This window comes from Manacus candei, unplaced genomic scaffold (genome assembly GCF_025592945.1).
Source record: "Manacus candei isolate 608988 ecotype Guabito, Panama unplaced genomic scaffold, ASM2559294v1 h1tg000109l, whole genome shotgun sequence".
NCBI classification, from domain to species: Eukaryota; Metazoa; Chordata; class Aves; order Passeriformes; family Pipridae; genus Manacus; species Manacus candei.
In genome coordinates this window covers 864796-890792 of record NW_026138157.1, presented here as the reverse complement: position 1 = coordinate 890792, position 25997 = coordinate 864796, and the positions used below count along the sequence as shown (strand labels likewise).

Here is a 25997-nt window from a genome sequence, read left to right as displayed (position 1 = left end):
TTTTTATCACTTGTTTCACAATGCATTTAACACAATAAAGTGTTTTCTCAAAATATGTCATCTCAAATGTGTATGTGATTAACACAATTTAGCCACAGTTAGATCTAGTGGCTTTCAATGGGAAAGGGTCATTTAAACCACAAGCTAATTATATTCATCAGCTGACTGGTTACTTATCTTCAAAAAAAACTGTAAAACAAACAAACAAATCACAACACCTGGATTTAAGAAAAAATGAATTATTTTCTTAACTTCAGCTCGCTCCTCACTCAAGTGGAGTCCAAGAAACATTGTCAATAATGTTTAAGCACACAAGAATAAGGTCAGTGGCTTATTACAACTCAGTTCTTAAGCAGGAATTTTAAAAACACGATTTTCAGGTTTTTCAACTCCTAAAGTAAAGTAAGATTTCAAGTGCTTTGAAGCATATCCACTAAAATTGCACCATGAGTCTTTTAAAGATCACAGAGTGTAAAAATATTTAAGTGGTTTACTTCAGAGACTTTAGGACACAGAAGATATGAATCTTTAGGAATTTCTCCCAAATAGAAAAATTGCTAGGTAAACCCAGCTAGAACTGAAGCTTGGTAAGAAGGTACTAAGAAACTGGATGTCTGAACAGGGCTGGGCTAATTCTGGAATGGTGAGGAGTGGCTGCAGCCTTGCTCCTGGTTAAGCTGGTCTCCCATTAAAAGTAATGGGAGTTTGTCAAACGAACTCCTAGGAGTTAGTCAAACGAAGAGGTTTCATTTACATAATGTACCCCGAATAATTAAGGCTAATATTTTTTAGACATGGCAACGGAAAGAAATGGCAAAGACATTTTCTACTATTTGTGCAGTTCTTTTACAAAAGCAATTTGGGATATGTTGCCCTAAATTAGGCAGAAAACAGGTTAAAGTAATAACAGCATCATCAGCGTCACTGAAGCAGATGAAAGATAAAGAAGCACTAACCATTCTGTGCAACTTGGCTACAGGACAGACATAGAAAAGAAAAAGGATGAAGAAATGGACATTAACACTTGACACAAGGTATAGGGAGAATCTACGTCTCCATTCCTTTCCTCAGTTTAAATCCTTTAAATCTATTAAAACTGCAAGGAGAAAGCACGATCTTATATTTGCTGTATAATAGTACTAAGAGATATTTTCTGGAAATCTCTGTTCTTTAAGAACCAAAATCAAAACAAAACAAAGAGAAATGCTACAGTTAAACTTTTCCCAATTGTTAGAGCTTCAGACATATTTCACAGAACATGCTGAGTTGGAAGAGACCCGCAAGGATCACCAAGTCCAATCCTTAGCACTGCATATTTGTCACTAATTGTTTTCACAATACTACTTCAAACTTTTTTTTTAGTTAAGTAAAAAAGCATGAAGAAAAGGTGAAATAGGAAAACTAGTGCAGAGAATAATAAACAGGTTGGGTCCCTATACTTTAATATGTCAAACATTATCTAGAGAATATTTGTTTTAATGATTAAGTGGAAAACCATGGTCTATGCATATACTCATACTTATTTGCAAAAACTGCCTTAGATTTTAAGTTGGATCAAAGTTCTAAAATATTTTTGAGAACTGAGCTAGACTCCTTTCCTTTTAAGTAAAAGTTTTGAGGATGGGCTTGTTTTAAGTACTCTGAAATGAAACACCCTGTAAGACAAACACAGATACTGCAGCAGCGTTTCAGAAAAGAGTTGCAAAATCCTTCTGTTGGAACTACATATCCACAACTTAAACTTTCAGGCTTCAGAATCTCTTTTTATCCTGACTAGAAGTGTCCTGCTAAATGTGTAATAAACACATTTATGCCTGCTCTACATGAAACCAGAATGCACAGTAATGGATTATCTCCACAGTGGGGGAGTTCACTGTGAGGTCTGGAATGAGTCTTTTTCCCCCAAGTTTGCAGAAGCACACTTGTATAGTAAGCAACTATTTCTTTCACACCCACTTGCCTCTAAATTACCACTGCATTGAGGAATACCAATTATGACCAAATACTGAAGGGCATTCCAGATGTAAATGAATTGAGCTACTGGGTGGATTTAAAGGTTGAAATCCATTTTCTCTCGGCATATACTACAAGTTCCTGGCATCACACCTGTCTTTCCACCTCCTTACCAACTGCTATTTGCAATAGCTGGGGAATGAGGAAGAATATTCTGTGTTTTTTTCTGCTGTTACAGTATGAGAAATCTATGTAAAAAGAGGAAGCTTCAAACTGACAAAGCACAAGGTGGTACAAAGTATACTGATGTATCAGCCATGAATGCTATTGACTTTTTCAGCTATTACTCATCTCAGGAAACTGGAAAGGGAACAGGAATGAAATACCAAAATCAAATGTGAATAAGCCAAATGCTTAGGTCATGCAGCTCTGAGAAAAATCAGCTTCTTAACTTTAATGCAAAGAATATCTAAACTACTTTACAACTCATGCGAAGCTCTTCAACCATTTCTTTGTCACACAAAAGCAAACAGATAAAAGCTACAATAATAAATAAACAAGTATGTTTTCCAACAGCTAGGTTATTGTAATGTTCCTCTGAACTCTAGAAATCTTACATAATTTTTGGAACCAAACTTGCATAGATTTTAATACCATTTTTCTGGAAGAAAAAGAGTCTCACCCTCTAAAAATAAAAACGAAGTGTTTTTCATTTTTCTGTACATACACATTCAGAACAGGAAGATTACTGGAAGAGACTTTTGGAAGAGTATTTTGTCAGATCAATACAGTTTGGGAAATGGGCAAGCTTTTGGGCAGACAGACTGTTATTTGCACTGATAATAAAACTACAATCTGCAAGCCCCGATGCTTTGAATTTGAACAGACATGCTTTATTCAGCTGGGCTACCTAAAAGAAGCTCTAGCTACCTGAAAAGAAGGAGGAGTTAAGCACATTCACAAGAGCACAGGTAGAGAGCTCTTTAAACCATAGTTTAAAGATTTTTATTGTTGCAGCTGTTTCATGTAACTGTTTAGACTCCTATTTCCTACATGAGACCTTTGTTCTGAGAAAAATTATTTTTAAAAACTTCAGCAGAAAGAGCTCCGTTTAGCTCCCAAGAGCAGAAGGAAAAGTTATCATATTTACATCCTGTTAATAAAAAACAAAACCCAAAACTGTTTCAGTGAGAAATTTATGTACCCCAGACTTGGGGTCAAGAAGCTGAGGTGACATATTTTATAACATTATCCTACATTTAAGAACAACAAAATAAATGCTTGCATCAAAATTCCTGTCAGAGAACCTTAAAACCCGTGTGCAGGGTGCAGGACACCTTTTTTTGCTGACAGTACAGGCCTCTTTGAAAGACCCAGAAACAGATGCAAGTGTTCAATTCTCTCTTTCATTCCCTCCAGTCTTTTCTGTTCCACACTTTCAGTGGAATAGATCTATACAGTTATCACCTTGGGAATTTACCACGTGAAGTTAGATTTGTGACTCTTGCACCTTCGTGTGAGCTTTAAAAGAAACTTGGAGCCAACAACAAGTAGAAGCTCTGGGCAGGAGTCTGCTCCTACACTTAGGTGTCTGTATGTAAACCTCTGCTTCAGGACACTGGGTGACACAGTGCTCAAAGTTAACAGACAACAATCAGCTGAAATGGGTAATCTCCATGTTCTACTAACCATAATATCCAGATGTCCACTGACTTTCATGGGACCAAAGACATATGATTCTCAGGGTAGCTACCTAAAATTTAGTCTTAGTCCCTCCATCACAACTTCCTAGATAAGTTTTATTTCCCACTTTACAGAAACTTTTAGCTTTAGGAATCTAACATTTGAGAAATAACATAATGCATCCACAGATAAAATATTTTCTCAATCTTAAAAGTTATCACAGAAAAGCTGTGCTTCTAAGGTCCAAGGGTTGCAAGGTATAAGTGCTCCTGGAAGATGCTGTGGATCACTTTTCCAGTTTCCAGTCACCCTTTGAAGCTAGTTGCCAACATTCTTCCCTGCATTTTTTAAGAACTACACCCTCCGAGTATTGCGAAAACAAAAGTATGTTACGTTTTCACAGACAAGTGATTGGAAAATATTAAGGATATCTGAGTTTCATTAAAAAAAGTCTGCAGACCCATTTTAGAAATTGGTGATGCACTTGGCATCATGCACTCTCCATTATCTAAACTCCCAGTTTGAAAAAGTTTTACCCCTCCTGCAAGTTCTATCCTTAAAGACAATTTTCTAAGTAACCATATATTGAATTTGTGTTTCTAGAACTGCAGACATGCTTAACCTGTCCCCTGTTCCCTCTTGCCTAAACTCCGAGTTTTCATCCAGTTAGGAAATTATTACTTGAGGTACCTTTTCCCTTTACAAAGTCTTAGAACACTTTAGAAGAAAGGAGGAATAGTTTTCCCAGGAGGAAAATATTCTGGATTGCTAACATGTAAAAGCTCCAAAGGCATCTGAATAATGCCTATTTTGTCTGACAAAAAGCCCCCAACCAAAATAAAACACCTCTATGCAAAATTTAAGAATTCAATATCAAGTTATGACCTCATCAGTCTTTATCCAGAACAAATGACATAAAACAGCTTGAACGAGGGTGACCTCAGTAACTAAGAGATAAGAACAGGGGAGTTGAACAAGATTATCTTTAAGGTCCCTTCCATCCCAAACCATTCTTTGATCCTATTCTATGATTCCATGAGCATATCTAACTATTATCCTCACCCATCCATCAAGTCTACTTACATCCATACATTGATAAACTAAAACCTGGAAGCTTCTATTACACGCAGTTGCAAGAATCCCTCTAGAAACAGAAACCATTACACATGGATTTTGACACATTCTTGAAAAAAAAATGGCCTGCCCTGTTATTCTGTGAAATGACACCGCAATACAAATAGGATATGGGCACTACTACCTGCCCCAAGAGAGGCTGTCAAGTCTTTGAGAGGAAATGTTCATGAATATCCTGGAGATACTGTCCCATTCTGGCATAATGCTGCCTGCAGAACATTTGCTCTTCATGATAAGAAGGAAAAATTTATACCCTTTCTTAACTTCAGGTTGTGTTTACATGCCTAACAGTGAGAAAACAGAACTGGAAAGAATGCAGGTGGTGATCTGCACCCACTGACTGTAAGAAAACATCCTGAGATTCCCTACTGTCATTTAAATACCCTCCATTCTATTTGAAAAACAGAAATAAAGAACACTAACATGCATTTTATGCATGAAGAACTATACAAGCATTTTATCAAGTGCTCCATATTGAGGAAGAAAACAGAAAAAAAATAAAAATCAAGAATTACATTATTGTCTACAGATATTGATTTACCATGCTTTGTGTCAGTTTGCCAGAAGAAGAAAAAAAAAAAGTACAATTTGAAATAATATTTAAAAGGCAGCCTTGCTTTTTTATAACTGGTACCCATATTTACACCCATTTCCACTGAACATTTTACTCACCATTTCCACGCCATACTTCAGCCAGATGGCAGCTCCCCTCTCCAGGCTCTTTGCAGAACTCCACCACATCGCGACAGGTTGTTTCTGGTGTAATTGGAACTTCTGTCAGAATCTGTTCATTGTTGCTCAGAAACACAGTTAATATCATCTGAAAGAAATGAAACAAAAAGCAGCAGAATGTTAAAAAAAAAAAGGCAACAAGATTACTGGTAAAATTCATAATCCCTTTGTAAATGGAAATGTATGCCTATGATTGGTTACCACATTCCAAGGTAGTTTTCAGATTCTTGTAACTTTGACAAAGATTTAGTCTTTTGTGTTGATTTTTTTCGACAGTGCATTGAATTGACAGGCTTTTCTTAAAAGCTTCAGCTGAAATGGTTTAGTTCTTGAAAATAAGGCTGTGAGGGAAGGAACTATGGCTATGTCGAATGCTTGAAATCACAGTGTTTGAATGTTGAAAATAAATACATACTTTGGCAAAGTAACCAGAAGCTGCAGGTTGTATTCAAAGACAAGCATTTCTATGATGCATTAAATCCTCTGAAGGACACCTGACCCTAAGCTCCTACTTAAAATTAAACAAATAATTTTATCCATTGTCTCTGCACCTTAATTTTCCATCTGTAGTCACAATACTGTTCTGTAAAGTCATGGGGATGGAACAGAGATAACGTGATGTTTAGAAGGCAAAAGATACCAAACAGGTGTCCCTAAAGAGTGTGACAAAATTAGTGACTTTGTCTGCTAAGACAGTTCTTCCAGATCTTTCCCATAAATAAAATGTGGCATCACGTATTGAACCACAAAGACTAAACCTAACTATTTAAAAGCTCTTCATTAAATGAGCACTCTCCACTTAAACATAAGTTGTGCTTCAATTTGCATAGGCAATTCTTAAAAACATTCATAATACTTTTATCTATGGGACACATACATCAGCCAAACTGGAGACTTGGATTAATAACAGCTAGATACTGAGCGAGAGCAGTCTATCTAATTTAGAATTAGACTCAGGACAAATTCCAAGAAAGCCCAGGCTTCGAGCTCTCAGTCTCCTGTCAGTCCTCCAGGCTATTTCAGTCCATGTTCCTACTCTCCCTCAGCCTGCCAAGTTTGCATGCTGTATCCTGAAGTTTTCAAGTACCTACACTTCAACACAAAAAGCAGCCAAGACTGTAAATACACCAGAATTCACCCCTGAATTTCTCCATCAGGAGCATTAAGGAAGCCACACTAAAAGCTATAGTACAAGCTGGAGGAAGCTACAGGATGCAGCCAACAGATAATAATTAAAGTGCCTGTAACCACCTACAGTAAACAGCTCAGAATGTTATTTTTCCTTCAACAAAAGATTCAGACATAGTCCCAGTATTCAGTGGCTGTGGACTGTATGTATTGTTTTACATAATAAGTATCTGATGTGGAATCTAGTAGTGGAATTTGACCTCATATTTAAGAAGAAAGAGTCATATATATGAACACAAACCAACAGGCTAGAAGAAACCTTAAGAGGTCATCTAATGAAGTCTCTTGGCCTCAGGCAGGATCAACTATACCTACATTACTCTGCAGAGATGCTTGTTTAACCTGTTCTGAAAAGGCTTTCATGATGGAAATTCCACCACTTCCCCAACCATCCACCCCAGAAATCCAGGATTGCTGTTTCAAGAGGAAGTTTCTTAAAAGTCTAGTTAAAACTTTCCTTACCACTATTTAACCCCCCTAGTTCTTCTAGCCACAGGGGTAATAGAGAACACATTTTTTCCTTCTTTTTTTCCCTTCTGCAGTTAAATTTAAGGAACATATAAATATGTAAGTAAATTAAGTAAATTAAACAACACCAGTTTGACAGAAAGTTATTAAAACCATTATTCTAAATAGTTTCCCCATAACACTTGATAGCAATTTCAAAATAAAACCCAAGCTTCCCAAACTTTATGAGAATATCAAGAGACCTTGGCTTTATTGAAGTCATGGTATGATGCATACTGTCTCTTAATCATTTGTGTGAAAGACCTGTTATCCTGGCATGAGAGGATAAATGGAACAGCTTAACACCACGTCATTTTACAGTTTCCAAGTTTTGATTTTTTTATTGCTGTAAAAGTAACACTGGCCCAGAAAACTTATTCCATGTCTTCAAGATTATCTGTCTGCTTCTGCAGACAGGCTGACAAAGAAAGAAAAGCCTTGGAGGCGTGAGTTATTCTCTGTATCTCAGTCAATTCTCCATAAATTCAGATCTCAAGCACTGCATAAACTCCAAGGCCCCTTGGCAAGACCAGGCCAAAGTTTGTTCTGCGTCAATCTTGATTCCCTCAGCTCAGAGTGTTCCAGTATTGTCCCTGCAAAACTGTGTGTCACAGTTTCAGCCCAGGGAAAGGTATCTTGCTAATGAGGAAGCAAGGTGCTGTAGCCAACTATTGTCATAATACTCCTCAAGGAAACTTGATTGAGTAAGGATCTATTTTTAACAGGTTGTCTGGGTAATACCAAAGGAACTGAAACACTGTGCTGCGAAACAAATGTCCTGAAACATACACAAGAAGATTCAAAATATTGAAAATTAATATATTGCAATATTAATTGGATTTTCAAGTCAGTGTCATAGCTGTCCCTATTTATGGAATAAGAATCAGAGGTATTTTATAGCAACAACATACAAAGAAGCATTGATAGAGCCTGGAAATTTGAAACACATGCATGAAATACACAGTACACTGAACTAAATCAGCTTTATGAAAAAAAAAATCCTTAGTCAAAGATTAGGACACAGGAGAACTGGTAAGTCCTTTGATTTTTTTAAAAAAATTGATTCCTAAATAGGAACAGCTGTATAAAATGCACGATCATGACCATTGTAACATTTCTTTGGTAATCTCTCAATTCAACCATTCACAACTTTTAATACCTGAACATAACGTTACACAAAAGGATCAACCTAACACTCATGAGTAAGTTACATCAGGGCTCTTAAATTAGGTATTTTTTCCACGATGAACATCAAGCTCCAAATCTTACATTTCCCTCCTTCTCCTCACCCCACACATGGGTGTTACCTGTCTGCTACTCCCCTCTATGGCTCCTGCTACTTAAATCAATGGATTTATTCCAATTTTTGTGAATTCTCATCTCTTTTCACTCTTTTTTTTTAACCTCCTCACAAAATCTAGTGTATCCCTTCACAGTTCAGGTCTTTTCTATGCCAGATAAGCTACAGCAAACCTCACAACCTGCCTTTGAAACTACTCCATCATCTCACTCATTTCTCAGCTTACAGACATCCTCTTTCTAGGGAAGACTTGGAATCAGAGCTCTACCCAAATCTTCTCTGCCCAACAGACGCTTGTCAAATAGCTGTACGAATTCCTCTTGGTATGTCATCTCCCCTTTTTCCATTCCCTCTTCAAACCATACTCCCAGTATTATTTAAAGGGCACACTTCATAATCCCTGCAGTTTCTCAAGGAGGTAGAAAACAGGGATAAATCTACAAGATCTTTTTCTTCGCTTATTATCTCATCTCTTCTACAGCTGAATAATGTCACCTCCGAAATTTCAACAGGCATCATTCACAGAGATGACACAGTTTTATCTATCTAGACCTGATCTCTTGCTAAGGAAGATGAAATGTTGACAATCTTCAGTTGACTCTTATGAGTGCACAGCTGTCAGTTCAAGTTTCACAGGGCTGTAACACAGTCCTTAGTCATGTTTCTCCAATGACTCCCTGGATTTCATTCACCATAACACAGAAGTACCCATCACTGTGAGCTGTAGGAGAGGCATCTGTGACACCAACCACTGTGTCTCAGATCTATCTCTAGTTTTCCTGTACCGTGTGTAAGACAGAGAGAGTTTTGGGGGGTTTTTCCATCAAGGGGCCAGCTAATACTCTCAGAGTTTGGTAACTGGCCTATTCCGTTTCCCAGCTTTTCACTGGTGTGCCTTTTTCTCTCATGATGACTACCACAGCAAAATTCATTCTTCATGACATGGCCTTGACCATGTTGCCTTTCTGCATCAGCCCTGATAAGCACAATTTATTTGCCTTCACTTCCTCACTGGAAGTGTAATCTTGTTGCCTATCATTTTTCACTCTCTATCAAGAAACTGATGTCAAATTGGTCCTTTCCACCTGTTTCTACTCTCCATGTGCTTAACAGGTGGTTTTATGGTTTCTTCTGTGTTGTTCATCATGCCTTATATGCACCTGCAAAGTGACATCATTATTTCCCTTGAAGATCCTCCCTTGCTGTTCTGGCTAAAAAAACACATTAGACACAAGTAAGCTGTCAGTATGCTGAAAAGTGCTGCCAGTCAGGCTAATAAATACTGTTTTGCCTCCTTAGGCTTCTGTAACTATCCAGTTCATCTCTTCAACCCAAACCAAGATTCCAAAAGCTGTGAAACAGAGATTCATTCATAACTTGGCTGTCACATGGCAGAGACCCCACAGGGCCATAACTAAATGCCTTCCATACAACAATATAGAAACAAATAATCTTTCAAATTAATCTGATGTCCTTTGTTCTAAATGAGCTTGGTCAGGCTGTCCTAGAAACCACCTTGACTTCCCTACTCGAGTTTTGCTACTTGAGTTGCACTCCCCTAGAGCAATGCAATTACTTATGACTGGAATAAAATTAGACCACGACCATAAAAACAGCTGATGTGGCATATTGATTTTTACCTAAGATGCAGCCTGGAAAGCTAAAATGCCCATTGCTGAATGAAGTCTTTGCCTCACCATTCTTCTACCATCTTACTGAAAAAAACCTAATTTTTTTTAATCTTCAGTCAATATAAAAAAATTAAAAAGCATGTACACATTTAATTAAATAATCATTAAAAAAATTTGTGAAGACAAGAACTATATCTCACTCAACTATTACCTTATGCTACCAAGACCTGAAATGCTGCAGCTTGAGAAGAAATTAACTGCACACCCACACCTCCACTGCCTTATGCCCAAGCTAATTTACTAAGTCAGACAGCTGACAATATTTATTATAAAAACAACAACATAGTCCATTTAAGTAGGTTTCTCCTGATACCCTACTCATAAAAAATTGAATTATTTAAGCTATCAGAAAGCAATCAGACAAGTACTATTTCAGGTCATGCTAAAACATTAGAATTCAAAACAAGTCCAAGACTATTTTCTTAGAGTAATATTGATATTCAACTAGCAAAAGAGAAATAGTGAGTTCTGTGGATGAAGATGGGAAATTACTCAGCTGTCTTTTTATTTTACATATAACCATTTTTTAACTAAACCCCATATTTCCACTCAAAACCAGAGTTGCTGGCAAAAAATTATAGGAAGATCATTACTTTTCCTGCATGTAATTTTATGTTCACAATCAAGTTAAGTTAAAAAAAAAAAAAAAATCACATCCATGAGAGTTTAGAAGCATGATCCCTCAAACAGTGAATCAAAGGTTAAGAAAAAAAAACAAAATCCACATTCCAAGAAAATGAAAACCATGAATTTTTTCCTTTGTGCTACCCACTACTCTCATTACCCAAATTTAGATACGTGAATGCCTACCTGATATTAAAGGTATCGTGCATAATACAGAATTTTGTGTTAATACTTCAGTCAATCTAAGAATTATCAAGCATATGATTGCAAGTTAAAAACATACTGGATATTTAATATAGCTAAATTCACACACTGTTTAGTCATATTAGACTCCCCTTTTGCCTTTTTTTTCTTTAAATCAATCTAGAAATTTCACTGTGTAAATGAACAACAACAACAAAACCCTAACAACAACAAAAACAAACAAGAAAAAAACCCAAAAACAAAAACAAAAAAACCCCTTCTCTTCCAGCAGATCAATAGATATTTCAGATACAAGGCTGACACACAACGAACTTAAAGTACAAAACACATTTCTAATGGAAATGCCAACTTCATTCCTTCTGTTTCACAGGAACTGGAAGGCATTATCCTCTCACCATGCACTTTGCTCTAATAGAGTTCCAGAACATCTATTTATGATCTCAAGCTTTGCCATTTCAGAGGGTTTAGTGGTGCCTACAACTTCGAGACGAGAAGAAACAGCGAAGAAAAGACTTCAAAGTAAATCTCTTTTGAACAGTACAGACCTCAGCATCTCCCAAAAAGTTTTAATAACTTTCATCCTCAATTTTGCTAACTTGAGAGTCCCAGGAGCTTGCTGTATTCAAGGTACTACTACAACAGTTTTAACTGACATGTCCAAACCCATGTCTTACTAAAATGTCACAGTCCCATCAATCACATATGAACTTTGAGGAAGACCAAGGTTTTCAATTACTAAAAAAATTATAGAATAAGAGGCAAGCAAAACATGAAGAGGTGAAAAATCATCCCCCTGGTGATGAGACATACTAATATGCAGAACTCTGCATGTAGAATGGTCAGAGAAAAAAAGTTACAAGTTATCAATTATCTCATGCAAGTTTGCTTGCCTGGAATTCATGCCATTACATAAAACTTGCATCAGCTACAGATGTAGAAATTCTAGTTGCATATTTCAAGCATTAAGGCAGAATCTTAACTTTATTTGCAGTATGAATACTGACCCTTTTTAAGATTATAGACTTAATTAGGTAAAGTTTTAAGAAAGTACATTTTAAAACAAACCAGACTATGAAATTGTAACCACATAATTGTTTTAATTAAAGCCATCTAAAGATAGTTTCTTGACTTAAGACATGAGTATTTCTTCATACTATTGAGATTTCAGAACTATCAAGTCCCAAATAAATCTGATGTTATTGTATGTAAACTCCAGAAAAACAGCAAGATTAAACAATTTGACTTCTCTATATTAAAAAGAAACATTTAAAGTCCATCTAATAAACAAGTTATTCACCAGCATGCTTTGTTCCAATAATTATCTGTCTTCAGAATGTAGCTTTTCTTTTTAAAAACAGATCAGTTAAGAATTTCTTGCAGTATGTTTATGAGTCTTATTTAAAATAAGACCATTAAGACATATAGCAAATTTATTAACCATCACTGTGGTTTTCATCAGGAGATTTCTTTCCTCTAAGATCATCTTGTTTCTTTTCCCCATATATGGTGTTAGAAATAACTGCATTCTATTTCCATATTTCTAAACACCTAGTTTGCAAGGAATACAAAAATGAGTAAATTTTTCTGCCAAAATGTAGACTTGTGAAACCAACAGTTTCTTACTACACTTTCAAATTTGAAGCCAACTGCTTCCATATGGCCTGCGAAAGAATCCACAAAATTGGGAGTAAATCTCAGACACTAAAAATGTAAAGCATTCAGCTATGGGCTACTAACAAACATTAAAATCCTTAAATTTTACTATTGATAGACTCAAGCATTCATAACATTACTCAAAAATACAAACAAGTTAATATTATTTATGGCTATTTGTGATCTTGATAAAATCTGAAAATTTCACATTGCCTAAATGCACTTTAATATACTTATCACTCAAAAGCATTTTTTGCATAAGCTCATATGCTGGTTACATTAACTTTTTATTTTGCAATCACTTAAAAAAAATAAAATTGATCCAACTTGAGATCTACCTTCAACATGCTCTGCACAAGACAACCTGCCCACAGAAAACATAACCAGGAGCTTGTCAGACAATAGTTGTGCACAAAATTACTTCTCTTGCTGGAGCACAGAAACCATTTTAATTAAGAAAAAAAAAAAAGCCACAAGTGTTTAACTCCTCTTATAGAAATGTAGAAGTATTGTATATATAAAAGCCTTATAAAAATGTAGGAAAATCTTGTGCAAGGCCTACATGTATGTGATGGCTTAAAGCATTGACAGAACCCACAGACATTTCTTCCCAGGACTTTCAGGACTTTGTCCTCTTCATGAACTTTCACATGTGACAGCAGGTGTTCAACAGGATTCAGACGATCTCAAAAACCTACCTGGATATTTATTTGCTGAAGGGATACTTATGACACTTTCTTGCTTTTTGTTATGGGAAGAAACAAAAAAAAGCTACAGCAACAATTGTAGATCTGGAATTTGAGGCCCCTTACACCTGCAGTGGTAGGATTTCTGTAGGGCAGGGAAGTAAGCCAAAGGAAGGAAACAGCAACTATCATCATCAAGGTAAATCCACAGATTACTAAATGACAGGTAGGTAGTGGTTAACTGAAAGACTTCCAGAGCTCTAGGAAAACAATACCTAATGACAACAATAGCAACTAAAAGTTCACCTGTGTAAACAACCAAAACAACCCACAATCCCTACAGGCTGTGAGAAGCAAGACGTGAATAGGCCCAAAAAAAACAACTGACCTAGCAAATGTTAAGTTTCTAGCATCTCTCTAAGGCAGAAAAGTGACACGATCACTTAAACATTGTAATCCTATATTTTGTTCTATTAGAAGTCACAATCAATCCATGGTAGTGAACCATTGCCAGATCTCCAGACATTATCTTTACAGAAGCTGTTTATTGTTTGTCACAACATTGGAACACCTTCTTATAGATTCAGACAGTTCTGTTAAAAGTAAGCAGGAGCTGAGATTTGGATAAATTAAAATTTAAAAGGTGGGCAGTAAACTTGTGGTTACGGAAGGGAAAAACGAGTATAGCTTAAAATGGACTAGCTATAAAAACCAAAGAGATTGCATCACAAAGAAAACTATTATTTTAAAAGAATATCTGTCCAAGTGCAATATTTAACATTATCAGCTAAAGCAACACAGCCTGACGTTAGAGAAATCTATAAAACATGCCTCTTGTGATGTTTTCTAGTGGAAAATGTAATTTGGCACTTGCTACAGAATGAGTTCAACATCCCTGCATCATATTATCTGTTGGCTTGATTCCTAAATTGCTACATCTGGAGAAACAGCAAGAGATCTTGTTGTTGCTCCTTGACGCAAATAATTCTACCAAAGGACTGTCAAGACACCAGTTACCATGTAAAGAGACTTTGGAACGCAGGGATAATTCCAGGTATGCTGACAAGTTCTTGCTGAGCACATTTCTCCATCAGGCAACAAAGATTACAAATGGAGAGATATTTATTCTTCACACAACAAGGCTTTGAAATTTTATTTTCTTCCCTAAAAGACTGTGGGTCAAATGTTATATTTCATGATATACACAACTATTACTAAGAGGTGGAAACTGGAAACTCTTCTTGAAAGACTCTCTAATCAGTTGATGTTGGATTTCCTAAACCCCTTACAACGTTCATGACAACTCAATGCATAAAAATAAGTTTTCCCCACCTCGCAAATCAGCATTCTCTGATTTGTTACAGGACTATTGCAAATGGGTCTTACCATCTACCAACCAAGAACACAAGACTGATCTTCAAATTAAACAGTTGTGAAGAAGTCCCAGAGGTTTTTTTGACACTTGCTGTCTTCATTGAGGATACTGGTTTTTATCTTCTGGAATTTTCTTTTACTGTGAATCTTAGGATGACAAACCTCCTCTAGTACTGCCTGCCTAATTTCAATGAGATTTATCTAAAGTACCTGTAAAATAAATCAATAAAAATCAGCAGGCACATCAATTTTGTGCTGATTATTAAAAAAAAAGTAAAAGAAATTGCTAATCTATTTAAGAAACTAGTAAATAGCCTTGCTATAACTATTTTAGTAGGTGTTTAGGCTTATAAATATGAGAATTCTTTAAATAATGGATTCCTGCCAAACTCGAAGAAAACTGCAGCAGTTGCTGCATTTGCAATGCATGGAACACCACTGAGATGCAGGAAAAAGTCAGAAATTCAGAGGACAGCAAGATTCCAGATCAAAACAACACCTGCACTGGTGCAATGATCTTTCCTCAAGTCCATTTGTCCATGAACTCCAACAGCTCTATCTTGATGCAATATGAACATGATGCCCACAGTTCTACTGTTCTTCACATCTCCAACCCAGGGTCCTCCAAACCAAACACTTCAGAGAGTTCAGTGGGGACCCCCAGGAAAGGGCCAAGTGTGGCCCCACAGCCCTCAGGGAAAAAGAGGGAGGCACTACAACTGCATCTCATTGTTCAACATCACACACAACTTAATCCCAATGTTCAGAGGTCCAAATCTTTCGTATCTGACAGGGTAATCAGCATACCACACATCAAATGCATGACAAGCTTGGAACAACAGTCCTAAAGTATTAGCTGCCTATTCCATTTCATCAGCTGATGGGATATGAATAATATGTTAAGAAATACTATTAAATATTTTACTCTCCAAACCATTATGGAAGCACATGGCTGAAGAACAACGTAACTGTAGTGCTGTAAAATACTCAGTAAATGTGGGTGAACTGGCAATAAATTAAAAACAAAACTAAATGAATCCAAGATGACTCAGCTTCAGAGATCATTTTATTACATAAGAATCTCAGTTTTCCAGTCAGGAAAAAAAAAATTTTGCATTCACCAAAATGAAAGGTTTTAAAAAGACCCCACCCAAAACAAAAAAATCCATTAACAAATCAAAACCAAGAAAAAACATACACAGTCAAAACCCCCTGAAGCCCCAAACTCTACAAAACAGGACATTCTCCCACACGACTCATGAACCAGGTGAGAGATAAGAAAGATAAAAAATGTAATATTTTATTTGTATTTGGTGGGGATATGGAGCAAAGTCCTATTCAAGCTTTCTACATATTGGCATTAGCAACAGTGCAATTCATTTGGAAAGAAAGCTCAGTCTGACACCCCAAGGCAAAGCTGAAGAGTAGGTTCAGTGTAAGGGTTTGGGTCCATTTCCCTGAAAGAAAACTTCATCTCCAAAATCCACATGCAATAAAGTGTCCCACCAAATTTGTATGACAGAACTGAGTGTTCTCAAATTATTAAAAATATTTTGGCCTAAGATAAGGGCAGGGAGGTGCTGATGTTTCTACAGTCTTGTGTTCGACCTTGTCAACAGCTACAGCAAAGTCATCCAAAATCCACTGAATTCCAGAAAAGCCTGACCTACCTACTGCACTGAAAAATCATCTCATTGAAAAAGTATAGGATACAAAGACAGTCATTTGGATCTTTTCTTAAACAAACTTTTCAACAAAGTACACACCCCCCAACCAAAAGTTAAACCACAAACCAAAACAAAACCACTCAACGTAGTATTCTACTAAAGGTCATACTATTTGGCTACTTGTCAAATAATAAAGGTGATTTGCAGCACCAAACAAAATTTTTTGATTTTACAAACAAGGAAGAACTTGTACAAAATCTACAGATACAAAAACATATGCAATGTTCCAACTGGAACCAGCACTATTCTTTCCTTTTTATTTTCAATTGAGTGAAAGCAGAAGGGACTGCCACGGCTTTCTCCCACTGAGTAGAAAGTATTAACAAAATACTGATTGTTTAGTGCACTGCTTTCAGGGAATACCAGCCATTCAATCTCAGATGTAAAGATGTTATCTGGTTTGGTAAAAAAGTACTAAGTGAAAAGTGAATACATCCTTGGGGATTCAACAGGCAGCCTGCAGAATTTTCCTTCCATCAGAGTGGAAAAACTATTTCCAACACATTTCTTCAGTTTTAAAATGGCAAATTTAAAAATCAAAAGCCATTCTGTTTTACATTCAGAAGTCCACTTCGCTATAGTAATAATAATACTATGCAAGGTAAAGTCAAAAATTTCAGACATTTCATACACAGCAGAAAGTCATAAAAGGCAATAATCTGTGATCTTCAAGCAAAAATCCCACATACACTCTAATCCATTATAAGGATACATCGTTCAGTTTTACAAAAAGAAATCTCAAAATGCTTAAGTTTACAGCTAATAAACAAAAACCAGTGTCATCCCACCTTCTTTTTTATAGTTCTGTCCTTGGTCCAGTGTTTAGAGTGAAGTCGAGTCTTGTCTGGTAGCCAAGATTTCCCCTTTGATGTTTTTACAATATTCCGAAGAACCATCCTTAAAATATTCTTCATGTGGACAGTTGTAAACAGCAGCAAATATAAAAATATTGTGTAGAACTAAAACTTAAGAAGAGTTTCTGCGCAACAACTACAGTGAAAAACTACTTAAATGGAGTATTTTTGGTCTACTGGCACATGAATTCAGGCAGTAATGACGAGCAGTGATAAGATGTTCTAAAGAAACTAGACAGGCCACAGTTGTGACAGGAACAAGATAGGCTAGATCAAGTTTCACCTAATTAGGCAAAGTTGCAGTAGGGGAGTTCTGCTATCCTCTCATTGTGCAATAGTAATCTTTGTTTGCTATTATAATCATGACAAACAGTAAGTATTTATCTTAAATAAATTTACATATAAGGCTCTGACTGTCACAAAAGACACAGAAGTGATTTTCCTGTAGAAGGGGGCAACGATAAGAGCAGAAGTCCTAAGAACAAATGAATTTAACAACTATCAGAAGATAATTCCGAGACATTTTCTTAAATCACAGAAGTGTTTTAAAAGGACAAATCAGCTTAGAAATAAAAGAAACAACACCTCCACCATGTATTTATACCTAAAAACACTACAGTTCAAGCACTCCATTCTTGGCAAAGTCTGTCTTCTTGCTGGACATAATTCAGGCAGCAGAGAATATAAAACAGTAAACTATGTTTCTGATTGTCTCTCCATGTCAAGGGACAGCAAATGTTTATCATCATTCCTGTCAACACTATACAGGGTCCAGAGTGGGGAACAGGCAGAGCAATGGCACCAACACTGCATTTAGCTCTTACTCTACAGTTGCAGGAGCAAAGCATATTCTCCAGCCTGATCCATTCCTTTAATAGAGAAAATGGGGAGAGGAGTGAGCAAGTGACCCAAGGAGGTAAAAAACTGAAACAAAACAAAAAAACCAACCTACACTATGAAAGATCAACTGAACCAGATAACCCACCTCTCTTAAAACAGAGCTGTGAGTTACATTTTATGTGTAGCACCTTACACATTAACTGCAAGAAGAGAAAAGGGGCTCAGCTTCACTTGTGAGCCACAGCACTACCACTTTACCCTTCCCTATAAGAAGCAGCAGACAAAGCTAGTAAGATTCTGTATTTAGCCTGCTTCAACATCCCGAAACATTACTGTCCTTCCTTTAACACATTTGTTACTAACATTCTGATCCCATGGAGTATTCTTCCTTCCTCCTCAGCAAACATGTACCATGTTGAGAGATTTATTGAGAATATAATTGATAGAATAATGTCAGATTTTTTTAAATGTGGCGACGTAAAAAAGTTAACCTTTTATCAACTGAGAACATTTTAAATAAATGTGAAATTTGAGGATATTTTGTAAAAGGGAAGGGTTGTTTTGCTCTACGAAGGACGGAAAAATCTAATCTGGTTGTTCTCCAAAGCCAGATTGTATCTTTATCTGCCAAAAACCCAAACTATATCACATGAATAAATATTTGAGAGGAAAAGCTGAGTGTATATTAACACATATTGTGCCACTCTTTCAACTATGGCTACTGCCTGAATTCTTCTAAACGACCCACCAGAACTCATAAAAGCCTTACTTGCCATAAACACACAGATCAGAAGTATATGGGAAGGCTGAATACTAAAGTCTGCCATGTCTATTGGATAAACTAAAATAAACATATGCCACTGAACTTACCTTTTTTCCTGTCATTCCCCCCTTCTGAAATGACTGAAACCACCCGTGTATAATTAAATCAGGTAAATACAAAACAATAAAAACAGAGGGTAGCCCCTTACTTTCCTTCATATAGTGAGTCAGAGGATGTATCATCTCCACACTGGGTACCTGATCCAGTGCAGTGACTTGGCTGACTGCTCTAGAACTGTTACTGTCAGGGAGGGAAACACAAATCTGGGACATATGTAGAGAGATGAAGATACCACAGCCTCTGGCTGCTTAATATACCAGCCTGAAAATCCTAAATTAAAGAAACAAGGGGATTTGCCTCACAAAACCAAAGAGGTTTTGAACGTTCTAAATGAAGGAGATGAGGTGCATGCAGTATTTAATTGACATAAATTATGATCCTTTATAAAATGCAAAAAAGCCCCAGGTAAGATCCAAGAAGACTTGCCCTGTGTGACAAAGCTCACATTTAGCAAATCTATATGCCTACAGATTATGTAAATCACTCAATAAGAAAGTAAATACAGTTTATGATCCCACTAAAGCATTTTAACATGAAGACACTTGTGATCTCTGAAAACTACACAGAATGACGTAGGAAAAAAGCATATAAAGGAAAACTGAAAGTATAATTCCCTAAAATGTATACAACTTCACGCCAAGCATCTACACAAAATGTAAAATTATTGAACATAAAGCTAAAGATTAAAACCAGTGGATGTGAGCAACTAAGAATACACAAAGAAGGAAGGGACAAGAAGAAGAGCAAGTGTTCAGATGGAATATAACAGCACACTGCATGCAGGGTATCACTAACTTGAAATTAAGGCTTATTTGTTTTAATAACTTTTGTTCCACTTTGCCACCCCTATCCTACCCTCTCAGTATTGTCACTTCTTTCCTCCTGCTATATGAGCCGTACTGTAAATGTCTAATGTGTAAATGTACAATTTATTTATTTTAAACACACAACTACAAATGTGAACAATTGCATAAAGGCCCTCTAAGTTAAGCTTTTTCATATTTGCTCAAAATTGATTTAAACAGACACCTTAATATTACTTCCAGATGAAAATTAACTTCTTGTAATTTGAAGACAAGATTTTTAAAAAATCAAACAGCTTGTTTGTTTTCGATATATTCTCTTTCAGTTTCTCCAGTAGGATCAATAAAAAAAAAATATCTATGGATCATACTGGGAAAAGTAAAACAAACAAACAATCCACATAAACAAAACCCCATCAATAATAACAAGATCAATATTTTCACAGATCATTGTAAATTAATAGCACCTAATGAGACAGGTACTAGGCTTACTTATCGCTTCCACTTCAGTAAACTGACAACTAAGTTTATGCATTTCTTCGTCCTATGGTACTGATGTAAAAAACGTGATGCTCCATTACACCAACAACTGTACACTTAATAACCTACACAGAGAATGATTTCTGGTGAGTATATTTCCTTTTTCCCCATATGGGGCTGCCTTGTATGGAAGGGATTTAACAATCTACTCTCTAAAAGATGTTAGAAATACAGTGGAACCTCTAAGTCCCCAGGATATCAGACTCTTTATCCCAGTATGACTACAGGCACCAATACATAAAAACATATATAGATAGCTACATGACAACATTCATATTTTTGCTTTCTTTCACAGATTTGAACACATCTTGTCTCACAAGAAAACTGCAGTACTTGACAAGAAGGATGACTAGAAAGACTTTGGTCTCCAGGTGGGGAAAGGAAGACAAAAAGTTTATAAAGAAATTCAGACACAATCAGAACACACATCCCTGAGCACTGGAAGAAAAGAGGCTGTTGAGACCTCAATGCTTGAAAAATGTCTACATCGTTTGTGAGATAATAAGAAAAAGCTGACCAAAAGCTTTTTCCTGCTTCTGAAAAGATAAGGGCAACTACATGCATGCTCCAGATCAAGCTTACTTGTAATTTTGTGTCAAAGCTTCAGTTCTTCAGAACTCAGACAGCGAACTGAGCAGTATTTGGTAGCTTCAGATGACTGGGGGAAGGGAGCAGCAGTAAATGGGGGTAATCCAGTAATTCCTTGAAGACTCAAATCACAAAGATTTGTTGGGTTGAATGTTATAAAACCCCCAGAAGCACAAAAATACCGTATTGGAAACACTGTACAGTAAATCCTCCGATTCAGTGTGTCTTTTATGTCCCTTTTTCAGGTTATAATTTTGAACCATAAATACCAAAAGTCCTCTATAAAAAGGATATCAAAATATTCTAAAGGTTAGTACATGTGAAAGTGAATCAAATTCAAAAGTTCTTTATGTGTAGCTAAAAATGAGCAAAACTATATATATATATATATATATACAAAATATATAATTTAAATTATTCCATTGTAAATATTGAGTTGGATTTCAAAGTCACACTGGGGCAAACAGAACAGTTTATAATTCAGAGTTTAAACTGATTTAAACCCCCTTCACCACTTTACCTTCTATTTGTACTACAAAACCAAATACTACTACTCTCCACCATCAGGAAAAAAAAAGTAAAAATAAAGTACACAGTCAGGAATTTGGCAGGGGGAGAGCACTGCAAACAAGACTTGAAATTTATTTGTTTCAATGCAAAGCTTGGATTTTTATTGCATCTTCCCATATCCAACAAGCCCTTGCTTAAGTGTTAAAAAACGACAATAAAATGATAAATACACTGTGCTGTTAGTACATCAAAAAGCTATTCAGAAAAAAGATTGAAAAGATTTCCAAATGACATGGGCTAGAATAGACTCCAACCCCTGTGATATGGTTTTAAAATAATTGCACTGATCCTGACATGACTTACAAGTGTAAAGGAGGTCAACCATTACAGATCTTTTTTCCACTAGTAGAAGTACGTGATTCAGACTTGCAGTTAAAATTGACTGAAATTTAGATGACTTGGGACAATAAAGCAGTACATAAGGAAATTAAGCATCAGGCATGCTGAGACATTCCAAGCTACACGCAGAGATGAAGCTGCATACAGACATGAGTTTCATAGTTTATTTTTACAAGACACTGTTTCAAGAATTCAGTCATCTCCCAAAGTGTACACACAGTCCAACTGTTTAGTGTCTAAATAGTAATTAACCCATTCATTAGCCTGAACAATCATTTAGAATTTCAATTCTAAGAAATTGCATTTTAAACACACAGCAGTAAAATCTAACCACTTCTCTACTGATGTATTATAATAACAACTTTAACACTAAGAACCCTGTTTGACTATTTCTAGGTATGTATCTGACTAAGTTAAGTATCTAACATACCCATGTGGTATAAAAATTATCTTACAGGATTTGTAAGCAATGGCTGTCAGTTCACAGATGCTGGTACTTTCTCAGGTGCCCAAATAAGTTAGTTAAGCTGTAAGTGGGTAACAGTTTCAGGCAAAAAAACCCACAAGTTGAACTGTTTAAACTAGTCAGAGACACTAGTTTCCTGTACTGTCCATACCATCATGCAGTCTATGCTCTGGCTATCACACTATTCTCTCTACAAAACACTAACAGCCTGTCAACCATTTTACAGACATCTAATTTTACCATAACAATGTAAAAATATCCTCTCCTTACTCTGTATCTTTTCAAAGGAAGTGACAGAGATATTAGTAACATTTATTAAAGACATATGACAACATTTTGGATGTCAGTAATTTGAAAACTCCAGCTAGATGGGATAAGTTCAAGTCAGGTTTTGATGAACACCCTGGGTTAAGGTTTTAGAAGATAGTCAGACAGGCTTTCTGAAGCTTGTTTGTTTTTAAAGTACTAAGTATGGGGGAGGAGGAGGCAGGGGGGAAAAAAAAAAGTTGAATTATGTTGAAAGTACCATAAGTATGTTGAAGGTATCACCTGCAGAACAGGAGTAAGAATGCCAACAGGTGCAGCACTGTCTTGAGTCAGAAATTAGACAAATTGCATTAGGAAACAGGATCAGAAAAGGATTTTCTCATGCAAAAACTCATTCAAAGTATGTCTCAACTTAAACTGTAGATGTTATTATAAACTAAGACTTTACCAACCTCTTTGAGAAATCAAAACCAAAATTATATAGAGGTAAGCCTGTACTTTATGGCTGTGGTAAACTTTGCTAGTCTCTAACCACCCTGTTTCTTTCCCTTTAAACATCAGAGAGCAATGCAGGCAATACTTTTCTCTGCATATTAATAATGCAGCCCTGTCTACTTTTTTCATCTAATACAGGAACTCTCAAGGATTCTCAGCTATTCACCTTAGTAGGTCTGCACAGACACATTCTGGATTTAAGTAGAGCAAGGTTTGCTGGTCTCCCAGTGTCCAACTGGCTCCCAGGAGATTAGAACACAGAATTAATCCAGATGCTAGTCAGTGCACTGGGCTTATGTGCATGGGGTCAGCCCATGGGATTTGGGACTGGAGAGATTCTCCTAGATCAGCCTAGCAGAGACCTTGGGAACTGCAGTGTTTACTTGTTCTGACTTCAGAGAGCAGGGAAGTTACACTTTGCCACTTGGGACACAGATTCATACCAAAAGCATCTAGATGTATCTCACCATATTCACTCACCACCACGGAGTTGTTTCAGGCTGAAAAAACCAAACAACCTAAACTGATAAAACTGATTACATCCTTCCTGCAACCTAGACAATGCTGCCCTTTCTTGTGCTGGTTCCAATGCTTATCTGACCCTGCACCGAGTTGGTTTCAGTGTGCTCAGCTGGCAGAAAAGTATCCTGGTGGGGGGGAAAGAAAGAAAGAAAAAAAAAAAAAAAAGTAAAGACAAACAACTTCCTGCTGAGTTTGCAGACTGAACCAGCTCAGCACAGAAACAGATAAATATCAGAGCCGAGACAGGAGAGAGGGCAGCAGGTAGGCAGGACTGCAGCAGCCCCTGAAGTTACAACTGAAGCCTCAGTTTCCTCCCCTATTCTCAATTTATAAACAACAGTTTAATCACGTGAAAACTGAAATCCTTTTGTCAAACTTAGACATAAGGATATACGGGTTAAATACAGTGTCTGCAACATATGTGAGTTTAGATTAGATTGCTTCCTGCTGAAGTTAGAATTCCTTAAATAAAGTATTTTATAGCTACAGATTCTTCACCCATAAATAGAATTCTGCTGCTATGCAAAGCAATGTATTGGAAACAAACAAAAAATATAAATAAATAAAAAAAACCCCTAATTCTACTTCCACTACTGAAGAGCTAGGCTAAATTACACTATGAATCTAGAGGATAAGGAAAGAATGGGCAGAAATCAGAAGGAATGAAATACTGCAAAGTGAAGGGAAAAAATGATGGCAGACCATCAACTGCCAGTTAAGTTTTATTATTTTTTCCTTTTTTTTTTTGGTCCCAACTTCATATTTGTTTCTCAAGACTTCCTCAAAGACCACATATTTTACCAAAAAACCAATATCCTTACTTTTTCCCATTTCAGTGAAAATGTGTTACTGAGTACTCAATAAAGATGTGAGCACTGGTGAAACCATAACTTATGTCTGAAGTAACAAAGTTACCACACTGCAGAGACCTTTTGTTTCATCTCACTGTTCTATTCACCTGCTAAACGGCCAGAGAACAAAATTCAAAATGCATCCCCTGGGGTACAGCTCCACAATAAACCAAACCAAATAAACAAAAATACTTGAAGGGAGAGATTCCACTTCCCCACCCCATTCTCTGTAAGCCAAGCAGTCTGCTCCCTCCTGTGACGGGACAACAGTCACAATGCATTATACACAAACGTACATGTATCTCTTCCTTCTCTGGATACAACTATTTTTTTTTACATTCTTAGTGGCCTGTATCAGTTTACTGAGACAAGCAGTGCAGTCCATTCACAGTCGATGGTGGGAATGAGCAGCAAGGAAGAGGAAGCCTCTTCCCCCGGCCTCAGGAAATGGTTAACCCAGCTCATCCCTATTGTGAAACCTCAGTCCCGAAAGGAATTCTGCTGCCGACATCCTACTGCAGCACAGTGCTAAACCTGCACTCTCCCATAGCAGCACGATTACACGTACTTGCTTCTAAGCATGAACTAGAAAAATAACAGTGTGACCTAAAATCCAGGTAAAGTGACTGAAAACTGAAGCTTGAAACAATTCCTTTCCTCCACTTAGCAGTTCATATTCCTGCTGGTCTTTTGAGTTATTACAGAATTTACACTTTGTCCTCCAGGTACCACTGCTGCTTTTGACACACGAATCTGCTTCTGAAGGATGGAGTCTATTATTGCACAATATAATTCTATTATTGTCTGTCATAAAAAAATTGCTTCCAGAACCTCAGAACATTGAGCACACTCCATGGATAAAACTGCCTAGTACACTGGAGATTACTACATGCTTCCCAGTTTAACAGATTCTATCTGCAGATTTCCAAACTACCAGAAAAATGTACCGACCTGAAGAGTTAAAATTAATATCTTAGACTATCTGTTTACTTAAAAATCTAACAATAACTTAAGAACCAGTGAGATACAGGATACAAGACTAACAGAAAAACTGTTTATAAATGTAGAAATACTTCAAAGTTATTTGAAATCACTTCATAGTATAATGTTTCAATTCAAGAAAAAAAAAAAGTAACTCATTTTGCTGGGGTCTGACACAAGCCCAGGAACTGAACCTCCTAGCATGTTCATTTAAGAGGTGAAGTGTTTTGAGCTATCTTGTGCTAGTAATTAATTTATGATAATATTAAGCTTTTAATTTAGACAAACACATAAGACTTGTAAATTCTAGCAGTGAGTCATGAGGGAAAGGGAGCAAGACACCTTCCTCCCATCACCTTAATCAGGCAATAATTTGTTTCCTTCTTCAAACCTCTACTCTCAACAATGATTTTTTATTTTTAAAGAGGCCTATAGCTTATAAAGACAAAAAAATTATCTAAAAGTCCCTGGACACTTATAAATGTGAGCTCTGATTTTAACATCAAGCATTAGACTACAAATTCTTTACAAAAAAGCACTGT

General features: G+C 36.5%; 1 protein-coding gene across 6 annotated transcripts in view; it reads right to left on the bottom strand.

Moving 5' to 3' along the window:
* PPP1R13B (protein phosphatase 1 regulatory subunit 13B) overlaps positions 1-25997 on the bottom strand; it is a 69427-nt gene that overhangs the window by 38265 nt on the left and 5165 nt on the right. For 2 of the 6 annotated variants that reach the window (XM_051769480.1, XM_051769481.1), the window contains exons 1-2: positions 17245-18185; positions 5443-5590 (exon numbers count right to left, since the gene is read on the bottom strand). In XM_051769480.1, the coding sequence (XP_051625440.1) occupies positions 5443-5590; positions 17245-17370 (274 nt within the window). In that variant the 5' untranslated portion in view covers positions 17371-18185. Of the gene's footprint in view, positions 1-5442; positions 5591-17244; positions 18188-25176; positions 25201-25997 lie in introns of those variants that run through there. The other 4 variants (XM_051769479.1, XM_051769477.1, XM_051769476.1 and 1 more) reach the window with 4 other exon arrangements.